This window comes from Anolis sagrei, chromosome 4 (genome assembly GCF_037176765.1).
Source record: "Anolis sagrei isolate rAnoSag1 chromosome 4, rAnoSag1.mat, whole genome shotgun sequence".
NCBI lineage: Eukaryota > Metazoa > Chordata > Lepidosauria > Squamata > Dactyloidae > Anolis > Anolis sagrei.
The window spans coordinates 236,114,061-236,135,737 of record NC_090024.1 but is presented as its reverse complement, the minus strand read 5'-3'; the positions used below and the strand labels follow the sequence as shown (position 1 = coordinate 236,135,737).

Sequence of the window (21,677 nt, the reverse complement as noted above, 5' to 3'; positions counted from 1 at the left end):
TTGTTGTTTCCCTATTGGATAAGAATGATCTCCCCTTTACTTGGCTTGGGTTTTGTTTGTGTACACCATACTGTGTCTGTGGGATGAGTGGCTGAGGATGGTGTCCATGAGAGGCAATGGGAGGTAGCGGGGGGGACGGGGGGACGTCCGGTTGTGTACCGTAATAATTTCCTGTGTGTTGTGTATATATGGCATGGGCAAACATTGACCCTCCAGGTGTTTGGACTTCAACTCCCAGAAATCCCAGCCAGTTTACCAGTTGTTAGGAATTGTGGGAGCTGGAAAATCAAAACATCTGGAGGGCCAAAGTTTGCCCATGTCTGGTCTACACAGTGAAAAGGAGATACAATTTGGCTTTCCAATTGCACCTTCTTTTGAAGCAGTGGTCTGTTTATTTTCATGGCACAGAAATGTTGTTTACTCAGTTGTTTACTCGGTTTATCGTACGGCATGGCACAGAAATGTCTGTATGAAGGGTTTGGGAACAAATACAAAGATAGGACACTATGAAATAAATGATAATACCTACACAATTTCAGGTTCTTGTTTGTCACTCTTGTTTTTTCTCTTTAAGTGTGATGAGATTTCTGGTTTCAAAACGGAAGTTCAAGGAGAGCCTGCGGCCCTATGACGTAATGGATGTCATAGAACAGTACTCGGCAGGACATTTGGATATGCTTTCCAGGATCAAAAACCTTCAATCCAGGCAAGAATTTCCCCTCCTTCAACCTTCTGTGTCTTTCTGCCACATGAGAAAGTGCTATCAGGACTCACAGGAGATCTAAATTGATAGTTACTACCTAACGTTCTATTATTCCTCTCAAGGTTTTGCTAAGAGTTGTTTGTGTATAGTTCAAAAGCACTATATTTTTATTATAGATTGTGAAGCTCTTTGTTCTTCCCTGTAACAAGCAACGAGTGTCCTGCATATCCTGACCCAACCCTAGAATAGTCACCTGATTGGAGTTCAACTCTCAGGATCACCCAGCTAACATGGCAATTGGCTGTGCTGGCTGGTGGATTCTGGGAAACATAGTCCACAATCCATAGCAATATATGCTTTATTGTTAACAATATGATAGTTGTTCAGGAAAGAAATAAAAGCTGTACATTTAGGTTTATATCCAGATGATCTCAAGAAGTATTATTTAAAAGCATCCCGCCTCAAGCTACTATGAGAGCTGGGTAAGAAACACAATTATTATTATTATTATTATTATTATTATTATTATTATCCCTTAAAAGTCCCATTTTCATAGGAAGTGTTTCTTAAATAATATGGGCGAAAAATCAGAAAATCCTATGATGATTTAATTATTTATTCACAGTATTTATATTCCGCCCTTCTCACCCTGAAGGGGACTCAGGGTGGATCACAGAACACATATATGGCAATTATTCAATGCCAGTTGCACAGTGAAAACATAGACAACAGATAGAGGTATTTATATAAGCTTTTACCCATCTTTCCGCATCTTTGGAGGCTGTGCTCGGTTCTGGCCACAGGGGGGTGCTGTTGCTCCATCTCTGAAAGAGAGCTTTCTTTGTTCTTAAACTTTCCTCCTTTTTTGATTGAAAATACATGCCTAAAATTCCTCTCCACTTAATGTGGTTCCTATTCATCTACTCACATTGCTGTTTTCTATCCACTAGATGGGCTGAAGGTCAGGAGCTCACCCTGACCTGGCTTAGAACTGTCAACCTTTTTGTTTAGCAAGATTTACTGCAGCTCTTTAAAATACAACTATGTTTTCCCCCTGTTTAGAAATGTTGAATAAATTGGTAAAATCCATCATATTGACTTTAAAGACAAGGATTTAAAATGGTTAATAACTTAGTCGCCATAGGAATGTTTTCAAATGAACAATATTTTTTTCTAGCAAAGAGAATGAAATCTACAGCCTGTTCTTTTTTTGCAATACAGATATTCGAAAGCAATTGGGTCTTTATCCTTCTCCTGCGGAAAACAAAAACTCTCCCAGGAAAATTTAACAAGCACCTGTTTTTTAGTTCATGTAGTTCCCAGGCATTGCTTTTGTAAAATGTATTGGAAACCACTGGGAATACTCTAGTATAGTAAATAAAACTAACATTTCACTGAGTAAAACTGATTTTTTTTACATCCCCTTCCCAGCATGTTCATTCTGTAAACTAAGAAGAGCATTCAGAACTCCTAACAAATTTGTCTTGGTGACTTCCCATTGTACGCAATGGTCTTGAATACCTGCCTTCTTGACTGCTAAACTGAGCTAAAAAAATAGTAAGAGTGCCTCATGTTCTACATGAATACAAAGAACAATTTGCTTACCATTGTTCAGCTAAAGACTAAGTTTGACAGGAAAATTAACATAATATAGTATCATATACTCAAGTTTAAGCCAACCTGAATATAAGCCAAGGCACCTAAAATTACCACACAAAACTGGGAAAATGTATTGACTTGAGTATAAGCTGAAGGTGGGAAATGCAGGAGCTACTGGTAAATTTCAAAATAAAAATAGGTACCAGTAAAATTACATTAATTGATGCATCAGTAAGTTAAATGTTTTTGGATAATTACGTAAAATTGTCATTTAAGATAAGACTGTCTAACTCTGATTAAACCATTATCCTAACCTTCTTCAATGTAAATGTGCTTATGCGTCCTTCTAATAATAATAAATGTAATAGAATAAAATAATGTAAATGTAATAACAATAATAAATAGAGTCAAATAATAAATGTAATAATAATAATAATAGAGGAAAATAATTGAAATTTAATATTAATAGCAATAAATAGAGTAAACTAATACATGTAATAAAAATAATAATAACAGAGTAAAATAATAAATAACTTTGACTTGAGTATAAGATGAAGGGGGCTATTTTTAGCCTAAAACGGGGCTGAAAAAGTTGGCTTATACCCAAGTATATATGGTAAGTTGCCTCCATAAGAAATTATTATCAAATTTGATCTTGTGTAAATGAGCTTCAATGTTTGCTGAGTTTTAAACCAAAATCAACTTGGTCACAAAGAAGCATTTGAACATTAACCATTTTAAGCTAGAACAAATAGCTCTCGCAATATTCTTTTTTTGCCATGAAGAAAACCAGTATGGGAAAGGTGATAAGTTTTCTATTTAAATAATATTTTTGAGAACCAAACATGCTGGAAAGAGAAAAGGTTTAACACCCTTTCGCACCTGCTCCTCATCTCCTTAGAATGCAAACTTGACCAAATGGATCGTTTTCCCCATCTTTCTTTATGAATGTGATAGAGAGGAACACAGAGTTTCATGTGAATTGTGGTTTGAACTTGACTGAGCCTGATTAACAGTATTCTTTTAATTTCAGCTACCAGAAGAAATGATCTAGATTTTAGGGAGGTGTTCATACGCACTTCCTCCTTCACCCTTCATGATACCTGTTGCTGCTTTTGTGAAGTGTGCCATGACATTGTCTTTTGACCTCCCTTGTTTCTGTCTCTTGTCCCATCCCATCCATGGATGCGTTTGCCTCCTCCAAAGCTTTTGTGTTCCCAAACCAGCTGAGAATGTGTTCCATATATTGTGACGTAAGAAGTCTACATTTCAAATGGAATATTCTCATAAATGTTCCAGCTTGTTTCAGCATGTGTTGCCTATTCATTGCGGAAAAGCTGCCCTTTTGAGTCGAAGAAGGGCTGTTCCATTGCTGCTCAAAATTCTGCAGCCTTTCAGAATCCAAACTCAATATGCTCCCAAATGATCAAGTTAATATGATAACTGACTTCCGTTCTGGACGGAATATCATTTTCAACTTTCTCCTTTCTCTCTCTCCGTATTTTAATATGGTTTTCAGTAGTCATTTCTATCTCTGCAGCTTTCCAACCGACTTTTTCCTCCCAACATGTTGCTTCATTATGCGTTTTGCTGGTGTCTTTTTTCTTCTCATTTATTTTCGCCAGGATAGATATGATTGTGGGTCCCCCGCCCCCTTCAACTCCCCGGCATAAGAAGTATTCAACTAAAGGATCCTCACCCCAATACTCGCCTAGGTTAGGATTTGCCAAAATGCCTCTTTCTTCTGAAATTTTTTCATTTGCTTTCTGTCAAACCCCTTTCATGCCACCTTAAATGACAGCATCTGTCACTCGCTGCTGACGCATTTTGCACCGAATGGCTTGCTCTCCTGGATGTGCTTAAATCTTTACTTTTAGAGACACCAAAGGTGGATCTTCACAGCAGTGCAAACTTGGAAATGGCCATGGAACACTTATCCAACCATTCATTTTCCTTTGATAAAACCATTCGGGATCTCTCAGCCTTTATGCTTGGAATGGTAAACGTCATGGCATTGTGTTGCTGAAATTGCAAGGCCCGTGGTAGAGTCCTTACTATAACATTTCCTTCAACTGGAGAGAATAAATATTTGCCCAAATGTGGTTTTAACTGACAAAAGGCCAAAGGATTACAATACAGAAAAGAGGCTACCATCTAGGATAGCTTTTCTCAACCTGGGGGTCAGGACCCCTGAGGGAGTCGCAAGGGGGGCTTCAGAGGGGTCACCAAGACCATCAGAAAACACATATTTCTGATGGTCTTAGGAACCCCTTTGGCAGAGAAAGCTGAAGATCTCTCCACCTATCCTTCCCTTCCTTTTTTGGAAACAGACAGTGAATCTCTACCCACCAAAAGCCATCTTCCACTGTGATTGGCTGGCTTCTCAGCTAAAGGGAGGGTTGTTTCTGAGATTCCAAGTGGGAAGGGGAGATCAGGCATACTCTCCCCTAAATCACTGTCAATCCCTCCAAAACCCCTCCAGTATTTTCTGCTGGTCATGGGGTTCTGTGTGCCAAGTCTTATTCAATTCCATCATTGGTGGAGTTCAGAATGATCTTTGATTGTAGGTGAACTACAACTCCCAAATGACAAAATCAATACCCCCCAACCCCACCAGTATTCAAATTTGGGTGTATCAGGGTCCTGCCTCTTCAAGGTATTTGTGCCAAATTTCATCCAGTGAATGAAAATACATCCTGCATATCAGATATTTAGATTATGATTCATAACAGTGAGAAAATTACTGATACGAAGTAGCAACAAAAATAACTTTATTAGTTGGGGCTCACGACAACATGAGGAAGTGTATTAAGGGGTCGCAGCATTAGGAAGGTTGAGAATCAGTGATCTAGCAACTCCAAGCAGTATGGGAATTCAATGTACATATCTATTGAGCATATTATCTTATAGGTTTCTCTCCTTGAAAAGAAACCACACTTCACATGGACTTTTGGGGCATCTTTGTTAGAGGTCTCGCACCATTTCTTTAGGACAGTTCTATTTTTGTTATACTCTAGGATAGAATTGTGGTGGATTTTGTTGTTGTTGTTTTCCATTTAAAGATCTGAATATTTATCAAAGGTTCTTCTAAAAAAGTTTTTCATAGCACCTTGGAGGAGAAATTGCCCATCAGTTCCATCCATGCCTTACAACAAAAGTCCATCAGCGCTGTAGGGTTTGTGGATACATTTTAGAAATGCAATTCTTTATGAAATTTCTTTATAAAGCTACAAGTAATTTAGCAAATTTCTTCTCACTGTGAGAGTTTCCAAAAGCTATGCTGTTTGGAAGACTCTTCACAATTTGGGATTGATTTGCTTTTTTCCATATGTGATTGTTTTGTGCAGAAAAAAGCATTTTCCTGTACATTTGGAACTTTAGAAACTGTTGGGGTGCACACACAAAATAGTTGCGGGGAGGGGAAGTCTGTTCACAAAAATGTTGCCATGGCCAATCACAAGCACTCATTACCTAAAAAGGCAAAAGAAAGAATGATAACCGGAGTGTAAGGGAGGGTTTGGGTCAGAGTCCAAAACACCAATCTGCTTTTCTGTGCCCACAGTTTCCGCTAACTCACCCATTTCACAGAAGGCAAATTGAAGACCTTTGGAGAGAAATCACTAAATCAAAGCAAACACTTGAGAAGGAGACCAGGGTGAGATCTGAGCTTCAAATGACAAATTGCATTACTTGCCTGCATGAAGAACAAATTTTATGCCCCCTCCCCTTTTTAGCAGCACAGTCATGTTGTCCATTGAGGCAGACACAGAGGCAAAACATGTGCCCATGTCCAACCTCTACACTTACTGGCAAACATTCAGACTGTGGAGAGCATACTCTCTTTACTTATCCCCATTACCACAATCTCTCCAAAAACATTCCTTACATTCTTTAGCTTACCCTTTTCATTTTTCTTGCAGCTCGGTGTGCTTCCACATGGGGTAATGGACATCAGAAACCCTCCATCTTTATTTTGTAAGGATGTCTATGACACCCATGTGATATCCATTTTGCTTCATGCCAGTGTCCCAGTGATTTCCTTAATTAAAGGCCCTCATGAGCTAGGAGGTTGACTGGCACCAAGAGAAGTGCCCATGGGTACATTGGTGCTTGTGGACAACCCATTATGGACCTAATTCCTATCATCTGAAGTTGCAGAGGAGTGTTGAGAAGAATGCTTCGAGATGGTCTTGCCAGTTCCTTCCTCTGAAATATAGTCCAGAGCACCTGGTCTAGGTTGGCAATCCCCCATCCATTTAATAACCAGGGCTGTCCTTGCTACCTTCCAGGATGTGATGCCTTTAGGAAACCTAGATGTGAACAATTTTCAACCACTGCAATGCAATTTTTTTTTTTTTACTAAAATCACTTCTGTCCAAAATGCTCTAATTAAAAGCCATGTTGTTACTTGGGTTCACTTTGGTCTATTTGATCCACGAAGGAAGGGTATTTCACAGCTACGGTGCCACAGCACTGAAGGCCTTCGCCATATATTGTCCTTACTGATGGGACTAACAGCAGTGCCCCTGTCCCAATAGATCTCATCATATCAAGGTTTGTTTTGGTTATTAAGGCATCTCCACAGTGGTGAGTTTTCATCTGTACTGGCACGTGCCATGCTGGAGGGTGGTTCTTTGTTCTCCAAATGGATCATGGTGAGGGTTCCTTTTCTGACATCTGCAAGGGATGATGGTTTGTCCCATCTCAAACCACGTCATCCATTCATTTCATTCACTGGCTACACTAAGAAGCCAAGAGCCTGCAGAAAGGAACCCAGGGAGAAAGCTGAGACCTGGTGCTTTATGGTGCTAAACAGAGTACTCACAAGCATTTGTGGAGCTAGACATAATTGACAAGTATTTCAAACAAGTACGGGAGGGTAAGTAGCCATTTGTATGAGCTGGAGGAAGGGAGTTGGCCCTAGTGTACCTCTGCTACTCAAAAGCTAATTCAGGAAATGTCAACCTCTGCCTTTTTTTGTCCTATTTGAGAAATGTTGATCTTTGCCTTCTGCTTTTGGCCAGAGGGTGAACAATGGACAAACCTCCTTGCATGAGTTTTTGAGCATGGAGCATAATGAAGCATGTGAGAAAATCGTATAGATATATACTTTTTTTTAGTTTCTGCATCATTTCAAAAAAGTAAAATGTTGTTATAAACTTTTAGCACATGCTCCATCCCAACTTTCAGTGAAAAAACACCAGGAAATCAGACCTTGTCACTCTGATGATAGTTGTATATTGATAGGGAATACATGTATATTGGTAATAATTTCTATTGAAGCTGCGTGGCTTCAATCACATTCATCACCAAGTTAATGCAGCTTACTGGATCTCTTGTGTAAGAGCTAATGCTCAATCTCACATAAACAGTTGGAATATTTGTGCCCTCCAAAAAAGAAAATCACTTTTTAAAATCAGCTGGTAGTGCCCAGTTCCTAGATTAAATTTCATCTACAATAAATTGGCGTTTTAAAAAAACATTAACCCAGTAAAACCCTGAACATCACCCCCTTATTATTGTTCACAGTCTGCGTGTTCTGAACACTCACTGCCATTTAGGTGCAAAGAAGACCAACCTCCGTTCTACTGTGTTGAGGCATTTTACGTGGCTGTATTGTCAGAATTGGCCTTGTGTCTTGCCCCTTTCCTTCATTTTGTTACGATGTGTAATGGAGATTTTTGCAAAGTGCTTTGTAACCTTTCATCTTGTTGACCTTTTCTTCCCTTTCCTTTGTCTGCATTTGAACTCATAACTCTCATCCATCTCCTTGTGCATGGACCTCTTGCCCACACTGCAGAACTGCATAAGCAGCATTGTTTTTGTTCCACTCCAAACGACTAACTTTTTTTCAGACAAAACTTAATGTATTTTCTTTTTGCTTTTTGTTATGATTGTAGTTATGGTCGATCTCTCACCTGTGCACTTCTGGCATATTACGCAATGGTAAAACTGTCCCAGGGTTAATTAATTATTTAGAGTTAAGGTAGCCAGATAGTTTTGAGTATATTATGTGGTGGTGAACTGAGGTTTCCTCACATGTTCAATAATTTTAAAACTATTGGGAAATAGAGATAATTATGACCAGAAAGTCATGTTTATTCCCACCCTGGACATTCCACAAATATATAAACCTCACTAGTTTTCAGCAGACCTCACAACCTCTGAAGATGCTAGCCATAGATGTGAGCAAAACGTCAGGAGAAAATGCTCCTGGAATATGGTCATGCAGTCTGGAAAACTCACAGCAACCCATGTTTATATTTATCACAGCAACACATTAGAACTATATAATCTGATGTATTTGTTAAATGTTAAAGCATTGTTGTGCTTATGCAAACTTAAGCTTTAGCTGTTCATTTTCAGTTTTAGTTTCACGATCAAAATTTGGATAGGAGATGCCCATGCCACCTCCTATCCAGCAGACAGTATGCAAGATTAGACTTGCTTGGCTTCAGTAAGAGAACTATATTATCCTATTGAACTGTTCTCTATAATTAATGAATGGAACATTTTATTAAAAGCTTTGATGATTCTCTATAATTTGCCATCTTTTCATCAAGATCAGATATTAACACTTATGCACATTGTGGGAAAATTGCTGCATGGTTTTCTGTGGTTTGGTTTTACAAGCCACAAGTTCCTATGGGACAAACTATTTTCTATGCTGCAGCGATCAAAGCCAATAATTGGTGAGGTGGGACCTATCAGTCATTATTGTATTTGTATTTGCCTCTCTTACCTATCAGTGGTGTAGTATGTTCTTAATCTATAATTACAAATACTGATTACTTTTGCAATTATTTTAACTGTCAAAGCATAGGTCAAACCAAACATTTTGCAGCCAGAGCAGCATGATTGCGCTGGCTTCTTTGTGAGACTGGAATATTTAAATTATCACAATATCCCCATCTTGTGTTTGAGATTCCTTTTCTTAGAAAGGAATAAAGAAGCAAGCAACCTACATGCCATGCTGCAGACTTAACGGAGGAGGGCATTTTGAGAGATATAATTTCTCTCACTTTGGCACTGCAAATGTTTCCAGTCAAATTCTGTCTTCTGCATGTCTGTTAAAAGACTCAGAAGTCTTGTTTTGATGGCAGAATATTGCAAATTAAAGGCAGACTTCATGTTACAAGTTCTATTTTTATCAGTTTTATACTAATTTACGCAATGCTTTTGATACAAAATAAATAAATAAATGTTACAAGTTGAAAAAATAACTGAAAATTGAGTCTGAAAAAAGTTTACTGTCCTGGACAAGAATAAAAGTTCCACTCCTAGGTATCAATTCTTAAATCACTTTTGGTAGGTATCAATTTAGTATCGCTGGACAAGCACAATTTCGACATGGGCAGGTGTCCTAGCAAGAAAATTTGGAGAATAATGCACATTTTTTTAAAGCCTTGTGAATACAAGCTGTATGCAAAGGTTTAGAAAAGCAAGTTTCCTGAAAGCCAGAACCAAATTATGAGAAGTTGTCTTGTAAATCTTAAATTCTCCTTTTTTTAATTGTAAATATTATTTGGAAAATTTAAATTTATATATTTACAGATGTCTAGCTCTATATTATGCAGTGTAGGATCACAGAATTCTTAGGCACTTGATAAGTTTGGGAGCTCAGAAATATAATGTAGGTTATACACATAGACACACTGATTTCATGTTGGGACTTGACAAGCTTGATGTCACATTCTCCCAAAGGGGCAAGTTTGCTATGCATAATGTGCCAGATTTTATCTCTTGAAATAAAACCAATGAATTTTGAACCAATATACCACTTAGAGAAATAGAGAGGTGTGTTTGCATCCTAGTTTATATTGAGCTACCTACTTCTATTTTTGCGAATCCTTGAATGCTACTTTTCAGCTGAGGGAAAGACATGTGTTCTGCAGAGAAGTAAGCATAGAAGAGAGCAGTGAGCCCTCAATTCTAGCTCATTAACGCCATGGCTTTTTCTGGGGTGCGGGTTTGTGCTCCTGGTAGAGTTGACCAGATTGTTGGGCGAGGGCCATCTATGACAGACAAGGACCGAACAAAAGGCTCAGGCGAAGGAGAACAGGAAGATCCAAGTATGATGGGCAGACTCGGAAAGGTAGAAAAACAGGTGAGTTTGAGAGTTCTTCAGTTGTAATCTCCATGTTCTTCCAGATTAATTCTTGAGAAGGGGCAATAAAGGAATAAGAACATTCAAGAACTGACCCAGATTGATAGAGATGGATCCAGAAGGGTGGACCTCATTATCAGTTAGTCCTAGCAGAGTCAGTAGAAGTCATCTTTCTATCTCACATTTTCCACTGTATGCATATTGAAGGAGCAATAGTGAAACAGTATTGGGAAGAGTGAAGCTAAATAGCTATTAATCTGTCCCATCTTCTCCCTATTGCCAGTTGCCTCCTCCCTCAGATCTACAGACAGTTTGTTTAGCATTCCTCCATCTGCAGTCTGACGTTCATGGTCCATGTTTATCTGGGAGGACCAAAGCCCACATAAACAGGCAAAGAAGAATATGGTCACACTCTGATCTGTCTGATGTGTTCTGAGAAGACTCACCTTCAGTAGATCATGGGTTAGATGAATGATTAGACCAAGAAGCTAAGCAGACATAGATTAGATCAGAAAGAGTGGACTCAGAATTCCCTAATATGATAGTGACAGTGTCTCTCTTGAGTTCCAAAAAACCCAATACTTCATATCTATCTATCTATCTATCTATCATCTATCTATCTATCTATCTATCTTATCAGGAGGACATTTCTGAGTTTTGGTCTAAAGTTTAACAGGAATATCTGGGATGCTGAACCTTGTCCATACTAAGGATGTCACACACTGGAAAACCTCTGTAAATTTTGGATTTAAACAACTAGTGCATTCACTGGTCTGTTACATGGAAACCGAGAGTTATCACTGTCAAAAAGTTTGAATTTTAAAAGCATGTATACTTCTGCGAACTTAAATATTCACTCTGTGTGTGTGTGTGTGTAGGATCATACTGGAAAATAATGAAAATGTGATGCACTTGCAGAATCATTAGCAATATGTAATAGATATAAACAAACGCAGACAGCATAAACAAACGCAGACAGCATATATTTAGGTTTCCTTTGAGTCAGAATGGACAGAAAAAAGTTAACATGAAGAGAAAGGATTAGATATTTGAGATTTTGACTGCAAAATAATTTTGATTTAAATCTTTATAGAAAAATTTCAAGTCTCCTTGGGCTATGATTCCATTTTGCCTGGGAATAAAATATGGATTTTTATAGCTTGCGGTATAATTTATCAGAGTGAATTGTGTGGTACCATAATACATTGTGGAACACAATACATTGAGATTTGTGTGACTTTTTCCAGGTACAGTCCATGGAGAAGAAGTTGGACTTCCTAGTGAACATCTACATGCAGCGGATGGGGATACCTCCAACAGAAACAGAAGCCTACTTTGGGTCCAAGGAACCAGATCCAGCACCACCTTATCATAGCCCAGAAGACAGCCGGGAGCATATTGACAAAAATGGGTGCATTATTAAGATCATTCGCTCCACAAGTTCCATGGGACAGAAGAATTTCTCTGCACCGCCAGCCACAACGGTGCCAAACAACTCATGCCCCCCTTCCACTTCTTGGCAGCCATATACCCGGCAAAGCCACGGAGTCTCTCCGGTTGGTGAACCTGGTTCTTTGGTAAGAATCCCACCACCACCTTCACACGAGCGCTCTTCGTCTGCCTATGGCGGTGGACACAGGGCCAGTGCTGAGTACGCAAAGAACGAAGATGTTACCGCTAAACATCCCGAGAGTGCCCTGAGGGATAGTGACACCTCAATTTCTATCCCCTCAGTTGACCATGAGGAGCTGGAGCGTTCCTTCAGTGGGTTTAGCATTTCCCAGTCCAAAGAAAATTTGGACGTCCTTAACAACGGTTGCTATACCGCTGTAGCCAAAATCAGACCCTACATTGCAGAAGGGGAATCGGACACGGATTCTGATCTCTGCACACCCTGCGGGCCCCCACCAAGGTCAGCAACAGGTGAGGGACCTTTCGGTGACATGGGCTGGTCAACACCTAGACAGTGAAGCAACGGGGCATCATCTGAATGCAACATGAAGAACATGGGGCAGCTTGTCCCCATGCTACACGTCTTCAGAAGACTGTTCTTTGACCTGGAAGCTGTGGGTGTTTCATCACAGTTTTGCTCTGGGGTTGGGGGAGCAAATGTTGTGCGCTCTACAGGGAGAAGTCACTGTAGCAAATAATTTGAAGCCTTGAAATGTTTGGAATTCTTTCGTACTATCTTTATAAAGCTGATAGGTGCACCTATTATTATACATCAGGGTAGGTAGCTCAAGTTCTTGGTGACCTTTACAGCTAAGAATGCACAGACATCACTTGAGAAAGTGGGTCAAATAAGTTGTGAGAAAACATTTTTTTTCTTATAATAGGTAATAGCACTGAGCTATCAGATCACATACAAGATATACTGGTATGAGAAAAGAAACATGCCACTAATTATGCCTTGGGAATGGGGGAAACAAGTCTATAAGTGGATTGACAAATGTGGGTTTAATGTTAGTTACAGAGAAATTAGCAGTAGAGACCCAGGCCTGGTTGTACAATGGATAGGTTATATCCTAATGGTGCACAGATGATGGGCAAAAATAAATGTGTTCTTGCAGCACTGGGGATAGGCCCACAGTTACAATAGGGGCACCTGAACACAAAGAACAAGGAAGTCTGTGGAAAGCAAGGTTTCTTTTCTTTTTCTTTTAAATTTACATCTACAAGATGGCATCAAAACATCTCTTGATCTGCATGCTCAAATGTTTACATGGCTTTGCACTTGTTTGAACCTTGTTATCTAATGCAGGAAAGAATAAACTCCCTTGGGAGGATACTCCATGGGCTTTGGGGGGAAAAGGTGTTTGGAAGCCAAGAATGGTCTTTTCCAAGATCACATCGGTTCACCAGAATAGGATCAGGCAGTGCAACCGCTGAATCATTCACATTTATGTAGCCACATTTCTAGTATTTATTCATAAAATTTAGAATGCCTGTTTACACACAACATGCTGCAGTATTCACAAGAAAGAGAGGTTAACTGAGGCATTCTTAGCATCACCTGTGGAAGCAGCCTAAAGGCAACTGCCCACTGTAATACTGCCTTGCACCCACTCCAATAGAGGATATACAAGAAGCTTGAGAGTCATCCAAAAGATCAGAAATCTTATGTTAGAACTCTAGTTCTGAAAGGGAGTTCACTTGAAATTTTAGAAGGTGAGGGATGAAGCTGAATTAGCAATAGTTAGGCTCTGAAGCTGATATATTACTTTGGGACTTTTTCTTGTGCTTGGATGCTTGAACACACACCATTGTTCTTGTGAAGAAACTCTCCTTCCGCTCTAAGATCCTTGAGTCAGACAGATGTCTAATTTCCTCCACTGTTTCTGTTTTAATTTTGTGCCAACTTCAGGCAACTTGCCTTGATTTTGTCTTTTTTATTAGGCTTTATTAGTGTTGCTTGAACTATGTTGCTCCTCTCCCCCATTTTTTCTTCATTATTTCAAAGAGCTGATAATGACCAGAGAATGATCCCTTCAAATTCATAGAAGAAAATTCTTTCCACTTCCAATTGGTTAACATTTCCACAAGATTATATTCCATAGTAAAGGTAAAGGTTTTCCCCTGACATTAAATCTAGTCAAGTCTGACTTCTGTGGGGTGGTGCTCATCTCCATTTCTAAGTCGAAGAGCTGGCATTGTCTGTAGACACCTCAAAGGTCATGTGGCCAGTAGGACTGCACGGAATACTGTTACCTTCCCACAGAAGCAGTACCTATTGGTCTACTCACACTTGCATGTTTTCGAACTGCTAGGTTGGCCAATGCTGGGCCTAATGACGGGAACTCACCCTGCTCACCAGATTCAAACTGCTGACCTTTTGGTCGTTAAGTTTAGCAGCTCAGTGGTTTGACCACCATCTTCCATAGTTCTGGCATAATTTAGCTGTAGTTCTAATTTCATTTTGCGGGGAAGAGTATTTATTCTAAATATGCACATTTATTGATCACGTTGTGAAAAGGTACTAGGGATTTATTTGGCAACATCCAACTTATTTTGGTTTCCTTGTTGAGATATTTGCTCGACTCCTATGTTCTTTGATACCATATGACATTTGCACACTTCCATTCCCTCAGATCTGAGTATCTAAGAAATGCATTTAAAAGTTCAGAAATATCTTCATATAAAATAAACCAAGAGTAGGCATACAGTAGCTGAGCATTTTCCCTGGTTTTGTTATCGTACCAGTGCTCAGGATATTTGTGAGACCTCATGAACAGAAAGGAAAGCAACAAACATAATGTTGCTGTGTCTGCTGTAGGAAAACCAATATAATCTTAAAACATTCAAAGACTATTCTATTGTGTGATGAAATTTGGGAGGCAAGAAGTCAGGGCTGCAATTAAATTAGAAAAAATGTTGATTAATCCCATGAATTTTACTCCATTAAACTTAGGCAAATGTGTGTATGATGGAATAAAGAGTGAACACATAATGCATGCATCACATTAGCCAGAGGTTCAGAATAAGCATCCCTTCTTTTGTGAGTTGGAAGAATATCTTGTCACATGTCAGCATGGCTTTAGTCATTATTAATATTAGAGAATCAGACCAGGTTTTTAAAATTGAGAGTCCCTTTTAGTCACCTTTAAAACAGAATATAGTCTAATAATCATTTTACATTGTATTTTTTCATTATATATACACAAACCTATATACACATATGTGTCAGTTTAGAAGTGAGAGAGCCAGTTTTGGGAAGGGAAGGTGCACATACTGTTGGCTCCTAAGACTAAAGTCAATATTTCAGTTGCAAAGGGTCAATCAAATTATAAGCATGTTTTGGTCTAGAAATGGATTCAATTTCAGCTCTTTCCAGTCTGACTACAGCTCTTTATTCCATATATCACACTCTTTCCATAGAGTGCAGCTCCATTTTAATCTATAGGACTTAAAATAGAGTCAAACTCCCCAGTTTGTCAAGAGTCAAACCTCCCAGTTTCTCAAGAGCCAAACCTCCCAGTTTGTAGAGGCTGAACCAATCCTTGTATACTTGTCAACATGATATATGGTCATCTAAAATATGATTGTCTATCACTCTGTAACCCTCATGAAGACCTAAGCCCTAATATCACATCAATTAGGGACCTTACATCCCCAATGTCTCTTGAGCATACCCAGTTTTGAATTGCCTTCTTTTGGATAATTTCCCCACTTCCAATATTATATCTGGTTCTCACACCATGAAGCCAGACCTGTCTAAATCTTGCCTGTGTGAATTATTACCGGGACTTTTCTCTGGGCTACATTTTCTAAATCAACGTTGTTTATTAACCTTTCTTTAAGAGTTAAGATGGAATGTGGTCTTCTGCAACTAATTATATTTTGGATGTGCTTGGCACTGAAGGAACAGTGGAAGGTAATGATATTATGGAATTCCAACTGATCTCCAGTCTTAGCCATACTCTATCATACATGTAAATCAAGACATCCTCCTCCTTTCATTCTTGTTGCTTCCTCACTTCCTTGCTCAACAGGTTGTAGTAAACCGAGTAGCTCAAGAGTTGGTCAGAGTTAATAACATTAAGTTTAAATAAAACCGACCATTGTACTTCAGTGGTTACAGATGTTGATACTCCATCGGCACAATATTGCGTGCCTTACAATATGTCTAAAGAGAGACAAACACAATATTTTGATAAGTATTAACCAAGCTTGTATTTTCAGTTTGAAGACAATGTAACACATATCCTCTTTCCCTGTTGAATTGTCCTAGGAAGCTTGCTTTACAGTATATGAACGTGTGCTTCTCAGACTAGCTCACATAATGCACTCTCAGCTTTTGCCTGCAAATGCATGCCGGATGAGACAAGTAGAAACCAATGCTGTTGTGTATGCATCTGCACTCCAAGAAGGTTGCAAAGAGAGCATTGGAAAACATATATTATGCAAATGCTAGTAAGCAAAGTCAATCATGCTAGGGGTAAACTTGCATAACCATCTCAATAGATTTGACAGGCAATACCAATATACTGACAGTCTATGATATCAATGCATGTCATATCTTACTTGTGGATATGAAATGCGTGATGAGTTCTATTACATGTAACTTTGTGGGATAAGTAGATGCATTCCATACTTAATTAATACTAATAGTCCTTAGCATTCATGGAATATTTCAGAATGTTCAATGTATTTAGCATACATAATATCAGTAAGCCTTACAATAGCCCTGTAAAATAGTCTACTGCCATTTCCTTATTGGAGTGGGGAATGAGGCTAACAAAAAAAAATGGTTTGCCTATATTCATAAAGTGACTTTCTGCAGATGTATTTCAACCAAGATTTGTGGTCCTCTGGGTTAAAACAATATTGTGTTGAATAGATTGTGAAAATATCCCCATATATATTCTCTTGGAACATATTAGCACTTGTGTTTACATGTGATAAAAGCCATATTGGGGCATCTTTCTGTTGCCAGAAATCTCCACACGTGATGCCTATGTCTTTTAAAAAGTTTATCCCCATTTTATAATGCTAAATGGGCTATCTTATTGAAACTGATGTGTTTTTGATTCTGGATATAAAGCAAAGGAGATACTTTGTCCAATAATGCACAGCTAAGCTATAGAGCTTATTGGTAAAAGATTGATGGCCAGTGATGGAAACTTGATTCAAGATAGTTTGATCTAACAGATCTCCATAATAGTTCATCTTTTCTGTTTTAATCCAACATTCAATGTAGTGAAAAATATTTATTGACAAATTGTCAGTGACTTGGTTCAGACAACCTAGTGATATCTGTATCAATCAGATTAGATTAAATCAGTGGTTCCCAACCTGTGGTCCATGGACCACCAGTGGTCCATGAGATTGAAAATATGGTCTATGGCATCACCATTACTTTATTGTTGCCACAAAACCACTTTTAGAGTGACTGCTCTCGAGAAACAATTACAGTGAATGGTCTTGAGAAACCCTCTTATAGTGCCAAAGCAACAGGGATGTCGGGAGGGAAGACATCCCTGACTACCCATGAAAGATTACTACTACCACGTCAGCAATAGATTATTAAATATGGTTTTCTGTGGGTGAGCAGATGGCGACTACTGGATGGCATATGCTCTGTATCAGAAACTAGAACTGATGTGGTCTATCCAATGCAATTTTGTGAATCAGCATCCCAAATAACCAAACTGAATCTAAAGTTGACCAAAAATGGATTCGTAACCCTTTTGGTACTAATGTTGGAGAGTAATCCCTGGTTAAAAAAAAAAAGGTTGGGATTAAATAAACAAGGGAGTAGTAGGGATCTGGGTTAAACAAATAATCATATATTGTAGAAGAACAAGCCACCCTCGAGAAAAAGAATCTTTCTCCTCAAGAGATAAAATTGTGTCTTTTATCCATTGTTACATGTAATAAACCCAAATTAAAGAAAATCATAGACATACCATCAGGTAATATATACGGCATTAAAAATGTTGCTTGTCAGTTATATGTCTGTGTTAAGCAACTGGGCAATAAGAGAAAATCCCCTTTGCTATTATGAGGAATGCTGCATTTGAATGCTTTTATATACTAATGTAAGAAACATATCAGAGAGCAAAAATAGTTAGAGGCTGTTCCCAATCTGATTTTTAATGATAATGGAAAGGAAAAAAACCAAAACAAAATAGTAATGTTGAAGATTGCCTGCTTGTTAATATTGTATTCCTGTCTATTCAACTTTGTTTCTCATTAGGGCTGTGAATCATGTTCATGATGAGATCTGTGTACGTTTTCTCTCTCTGCTATAATCACAAGAGAATGGGGACATAATCCACCAAGGAATTTGCCATGAAGTGAGAATAATAATTTAAAAAGTCTAGAAAGAAGAGCAGGTGTTGCTCATAGTAGAAGGGTTTTTCCTCCAAGGTATGAGGCTACCAGGCCATGAAGGGCTTTCAAGGTTAAAACTAGCCCTGGGGTGGTTGGTGGCTTCCATGCTGGGAATGTGATGATTTGCTCTGGGTTTCATTCCAGACTTCACTAGTGGCCTCCAATGTGTTTAACACACTGAAAAACTAATTTAAAGGCTGGAACAGAAGCCAGAGCAAATTTACTACACTGTTGGTAGGGAAGCCTTCACCCAGCCTTGACGGACACCTTGACTTGGGTCTGGAAACTCACTAGCAAAGAAATGAGCACTTTGGCAGGTTTTTGTTGAAATAATATTGATTTTCATATTTTTCCAATTGGTTGTGCCTCAGAACAACACATATGTGGCTGCCCAAGAATGCACGTGTTATCAGATTTATAATCCATGATATTTAAGTTTGCTACCCATGTGCACAGACTCAAATAGGTCCAGTTCTTACTGAGATATCAAACCTTCATCTCATAGGTATTACTTCAGACTGCAAGTGGGAATACCTATAAATTAATCCAGAAACTAGGGAGCAACTTCCACCATTCTCATGCAATGTGAAGAGAGATAGCAGGAACAGTTCTACCTGCTAACTAGCCACTTTCTTGCCACATAGAATTCTGTGTTTTGGGATTTTATTTTCTATTTTGGAATCAGTGGCAGTTCACAACTTTAACACAAGTGAGACAATGAATTTCCTTCAGCTGAGCTTTCAAGGAGCTCTCCAAAGTACTGAATCTATTTTGAGGGTCAGGTTCAGCACCTTGGATAGCAGTGTAAAGGCAATTTCACAACTACACCAATATTGGAGCTGTCCTCCAACAATGTTTAGAGGACACTGAAGCACATGATCCTCGTGCAATGGGAAGAGCTGTAGCAGAAACAATTCTACCTGCTGAATGAGTACTAGGCTTAACTTCAGTAGAATCTACGTCATGAAATGGGGAGGTGGTTGATTCCAGTTTGAAGCAGTGGGCTCAATATTAATTAGTTCAGTCTGGTCTTCTTGCCCCAATTCTGAAAGATGAAGTGATAACCCACTTATCAGAAGGGGGAATTAAGAAATCAGTATATTCTTAGATTAGGGAAACCCATTTAATGGAAATGGGATCTAAACACATGAATAGTAGAAATATAGGAAGGTGCCTTATATTGATTCATGTCATTGGTTCATCTAGCTCAGTGCTGTCTGCAACATTTGGCTGCCGTCTCAGGATTTCAGACACTATTAATTCCCAGGCATATCTGGGATTGTAAGGAACTGAGTCTAGGACATGCTGTATGCAGAGCATGTGCTCTACCACTGAGATACAGCCCTTCCTCTCAATCTATGGTTCTTTGCCATAAGACTTTACATTTGCATAATACAAAATATTAGCATGTGAGCTACAACTTAACTCTCAAGGTTGCATCCTCTGGGATCCTGGGATTTGTAGCTGGGTGAAAGGCTATTGCTTGGCTGAGAATTCTAAAAGTCCCTCCCTAAATTACAAATCCCAGGAATCCATAGCATAGAATCATGGCAGTTAAAGTGAAGTGCTGTGATTGTGTAATGTGGAAGGTCCCCAATGTGCAAAAAGAAGAAAATAACCAAGTGACGTGATGATATGTCATATACCAAGGGGAGGGCATGTTATTTCCTCGAAATGTGTGCCATTTGGCAAAAGTACAAGCCTGTTACACTGTGATCTTTCTTTTGGAAATGGATATATAACCTTTTGTGGTTACATTTACAATTATCTTGCATCTGATCTTTAGAGTATAACTTTGGAAGTGATTTTCAGCTCCTTTGTGGATGGTGTTTTTGGAATATTGCTATTCTAATGCCTTTATCTAGCGAAGTCAGATCTGAGCACATGCTGTATATACTCATGCATAAGTCTAGAAGTTTTAGTCCAAAAATGACTAAAAAAATCCTGAGTTGACTTATCCATGACTCAGTATACATGCTGTCCCTTAATTCTTATCAGTAAAGAAACCATCTCTGAGTGAAAGGTGAAATATGAGAGCTAAGCCCATACAGGGAGAACTTAAGATTGTGCTGGTGCTTTTCCTGCTTGGTGGAATGGCCTTTGGCTTATCCACAGATCAAATCATAATCCATAATTTTGGCCCCAAAATGTGCTCTATATATCAAGGTAACTTATACAGGAGTATATGCAGTAAGTTGCTTTTCACATGTGATACTGATGGGCATGTGGCAGTTTGCATTATGAAGCTCAACTAGCCTGTAAACTGGTTGGACTAGGGCAAAGTCTTGATGGGACTGGGCTGGGGTCGGATAAACAATTGCATTTGGTGCCAAGTGGTGTTAAACAAGAGCATGTCCTTGTGACTATAGCACATCCAAATATAGAAGATAATTGGGATGATAACCATATTGTCAACTCTTTTCAGCAGTCTTCTCTGATCAGAAACTTGGAGTGAAGAACCATGGAGAGATAAGGTCACAATGGCTCTATTGACAGTATATTACGTGTGGTATTTATTATCCACCAGTTATACTAACCAGTGGTTGAATCAAGCATGAATCGAGTATGATATCACTTGAACGCGACAGGTGGTTTGTGCTTTTTTAGGCAAGACAAAGTTGCTGTTGTGTTAGGTTTGTCCACCAAGGGGGTTCCCTCCGCCCTCTTTATTGCACGCTGTTCGCCGCACACACTCAAACAAGCATCAAACCTGGGGTTGTCCTTTTGATAGTAACGATGGCATCTTTGCTTCTTTTCGTTAGCTCTGTTGCCTTGGCTTTCTTGCACATTTGTTCCTGCTCCAAAGAATATTTCATAATGCCTTTGGTACTGATGTACAATTTTAAGACATTTTTGTATTGTATTGAATGGGACACACCTTATCTTGTATTATAGCAATTGGAACTTTATTATTTCCCCTTTGTTGAATGTGTAACTTTTACTGTAAATTTCAAAAGAAAAAAGCAAACATTTGTTGACTGTTTCTTTCAGTATTATTCCATCTCTTTTCAAGTGGGGTTGGGAGGGAACGGATGGACGGACGGATGGAGGAAGTAATAGAACTATATATCCTTAAAATTATTCACCAGCTCTTTAATCTTAACTACAGCAATCAATCGAAACAAAGAAATGAGATGTAATGCAAAACTAAATGAGACAAAACATGACACCTCACCTCACTACCTCTGAGGATGCTTGCCATAGATGCAGGTGAAACGTCAGGAGAAATGCCTCTAGAACATGACCCTATAGCCCGAAAAAACCTACAAGAACCTAGTAAAACATGACAATGCTATATATGCATTGGATGTGAATGTGCTTTACTTAAATGCAGCCAGACATGAAGCATGTGAAGGATGGAAGTTCCAGTTTGAGGAGAGCTATGTAGCTTAATTCTCACTCATTGGGTCTCTCCCCCACTTCCAGTTTCTTTAT

General features: G+C 38.8%; 1 protein-coding gene across 9 annotated transcripts in view; it reads left to right on the top strand.

The window, feature by feature from the left end:
• The window catches only part of KCNQ2 (potassium voltage-gated channel subfamily Q member 2), a 148,610-nt gene extending 127,400 nt beyond the window's left edge, over positions 1–21,210 (top strand). For 5 of the 9 annotated variants that reach the window (XM_067468233.1, XM_067468231.1, XM_067468232.1 and 2 more), the window contains 4 exons: positions 575–706; positions 3,928–4,017; positions 10,289–10,409; positions 11,657–21,210. In XM_067468233.1, the coding sequence (XP_067324334.1) occupies positions 575–706; positions 3,928–4,017; positions 10,289–10,409; positions 11,657–12,379 (1,066 nt within the window). In that variant the 3' untranslated portion in view covers positions 12,380–21,210. The remainder of the gene's footprint in view (positions 1–574; positions 707–3,927; positions 4,018–10,288; positions 10,410–11,656) is intronic. The other 4 variants (XM_060771943.2, XM_060771944.2, XM_060771942.2 and 1 more) reach the window with 1 other exon arrangement.
• The last annotated feature ends 467 nt before the right edge of the window (positions 21,211–21,677 follow it).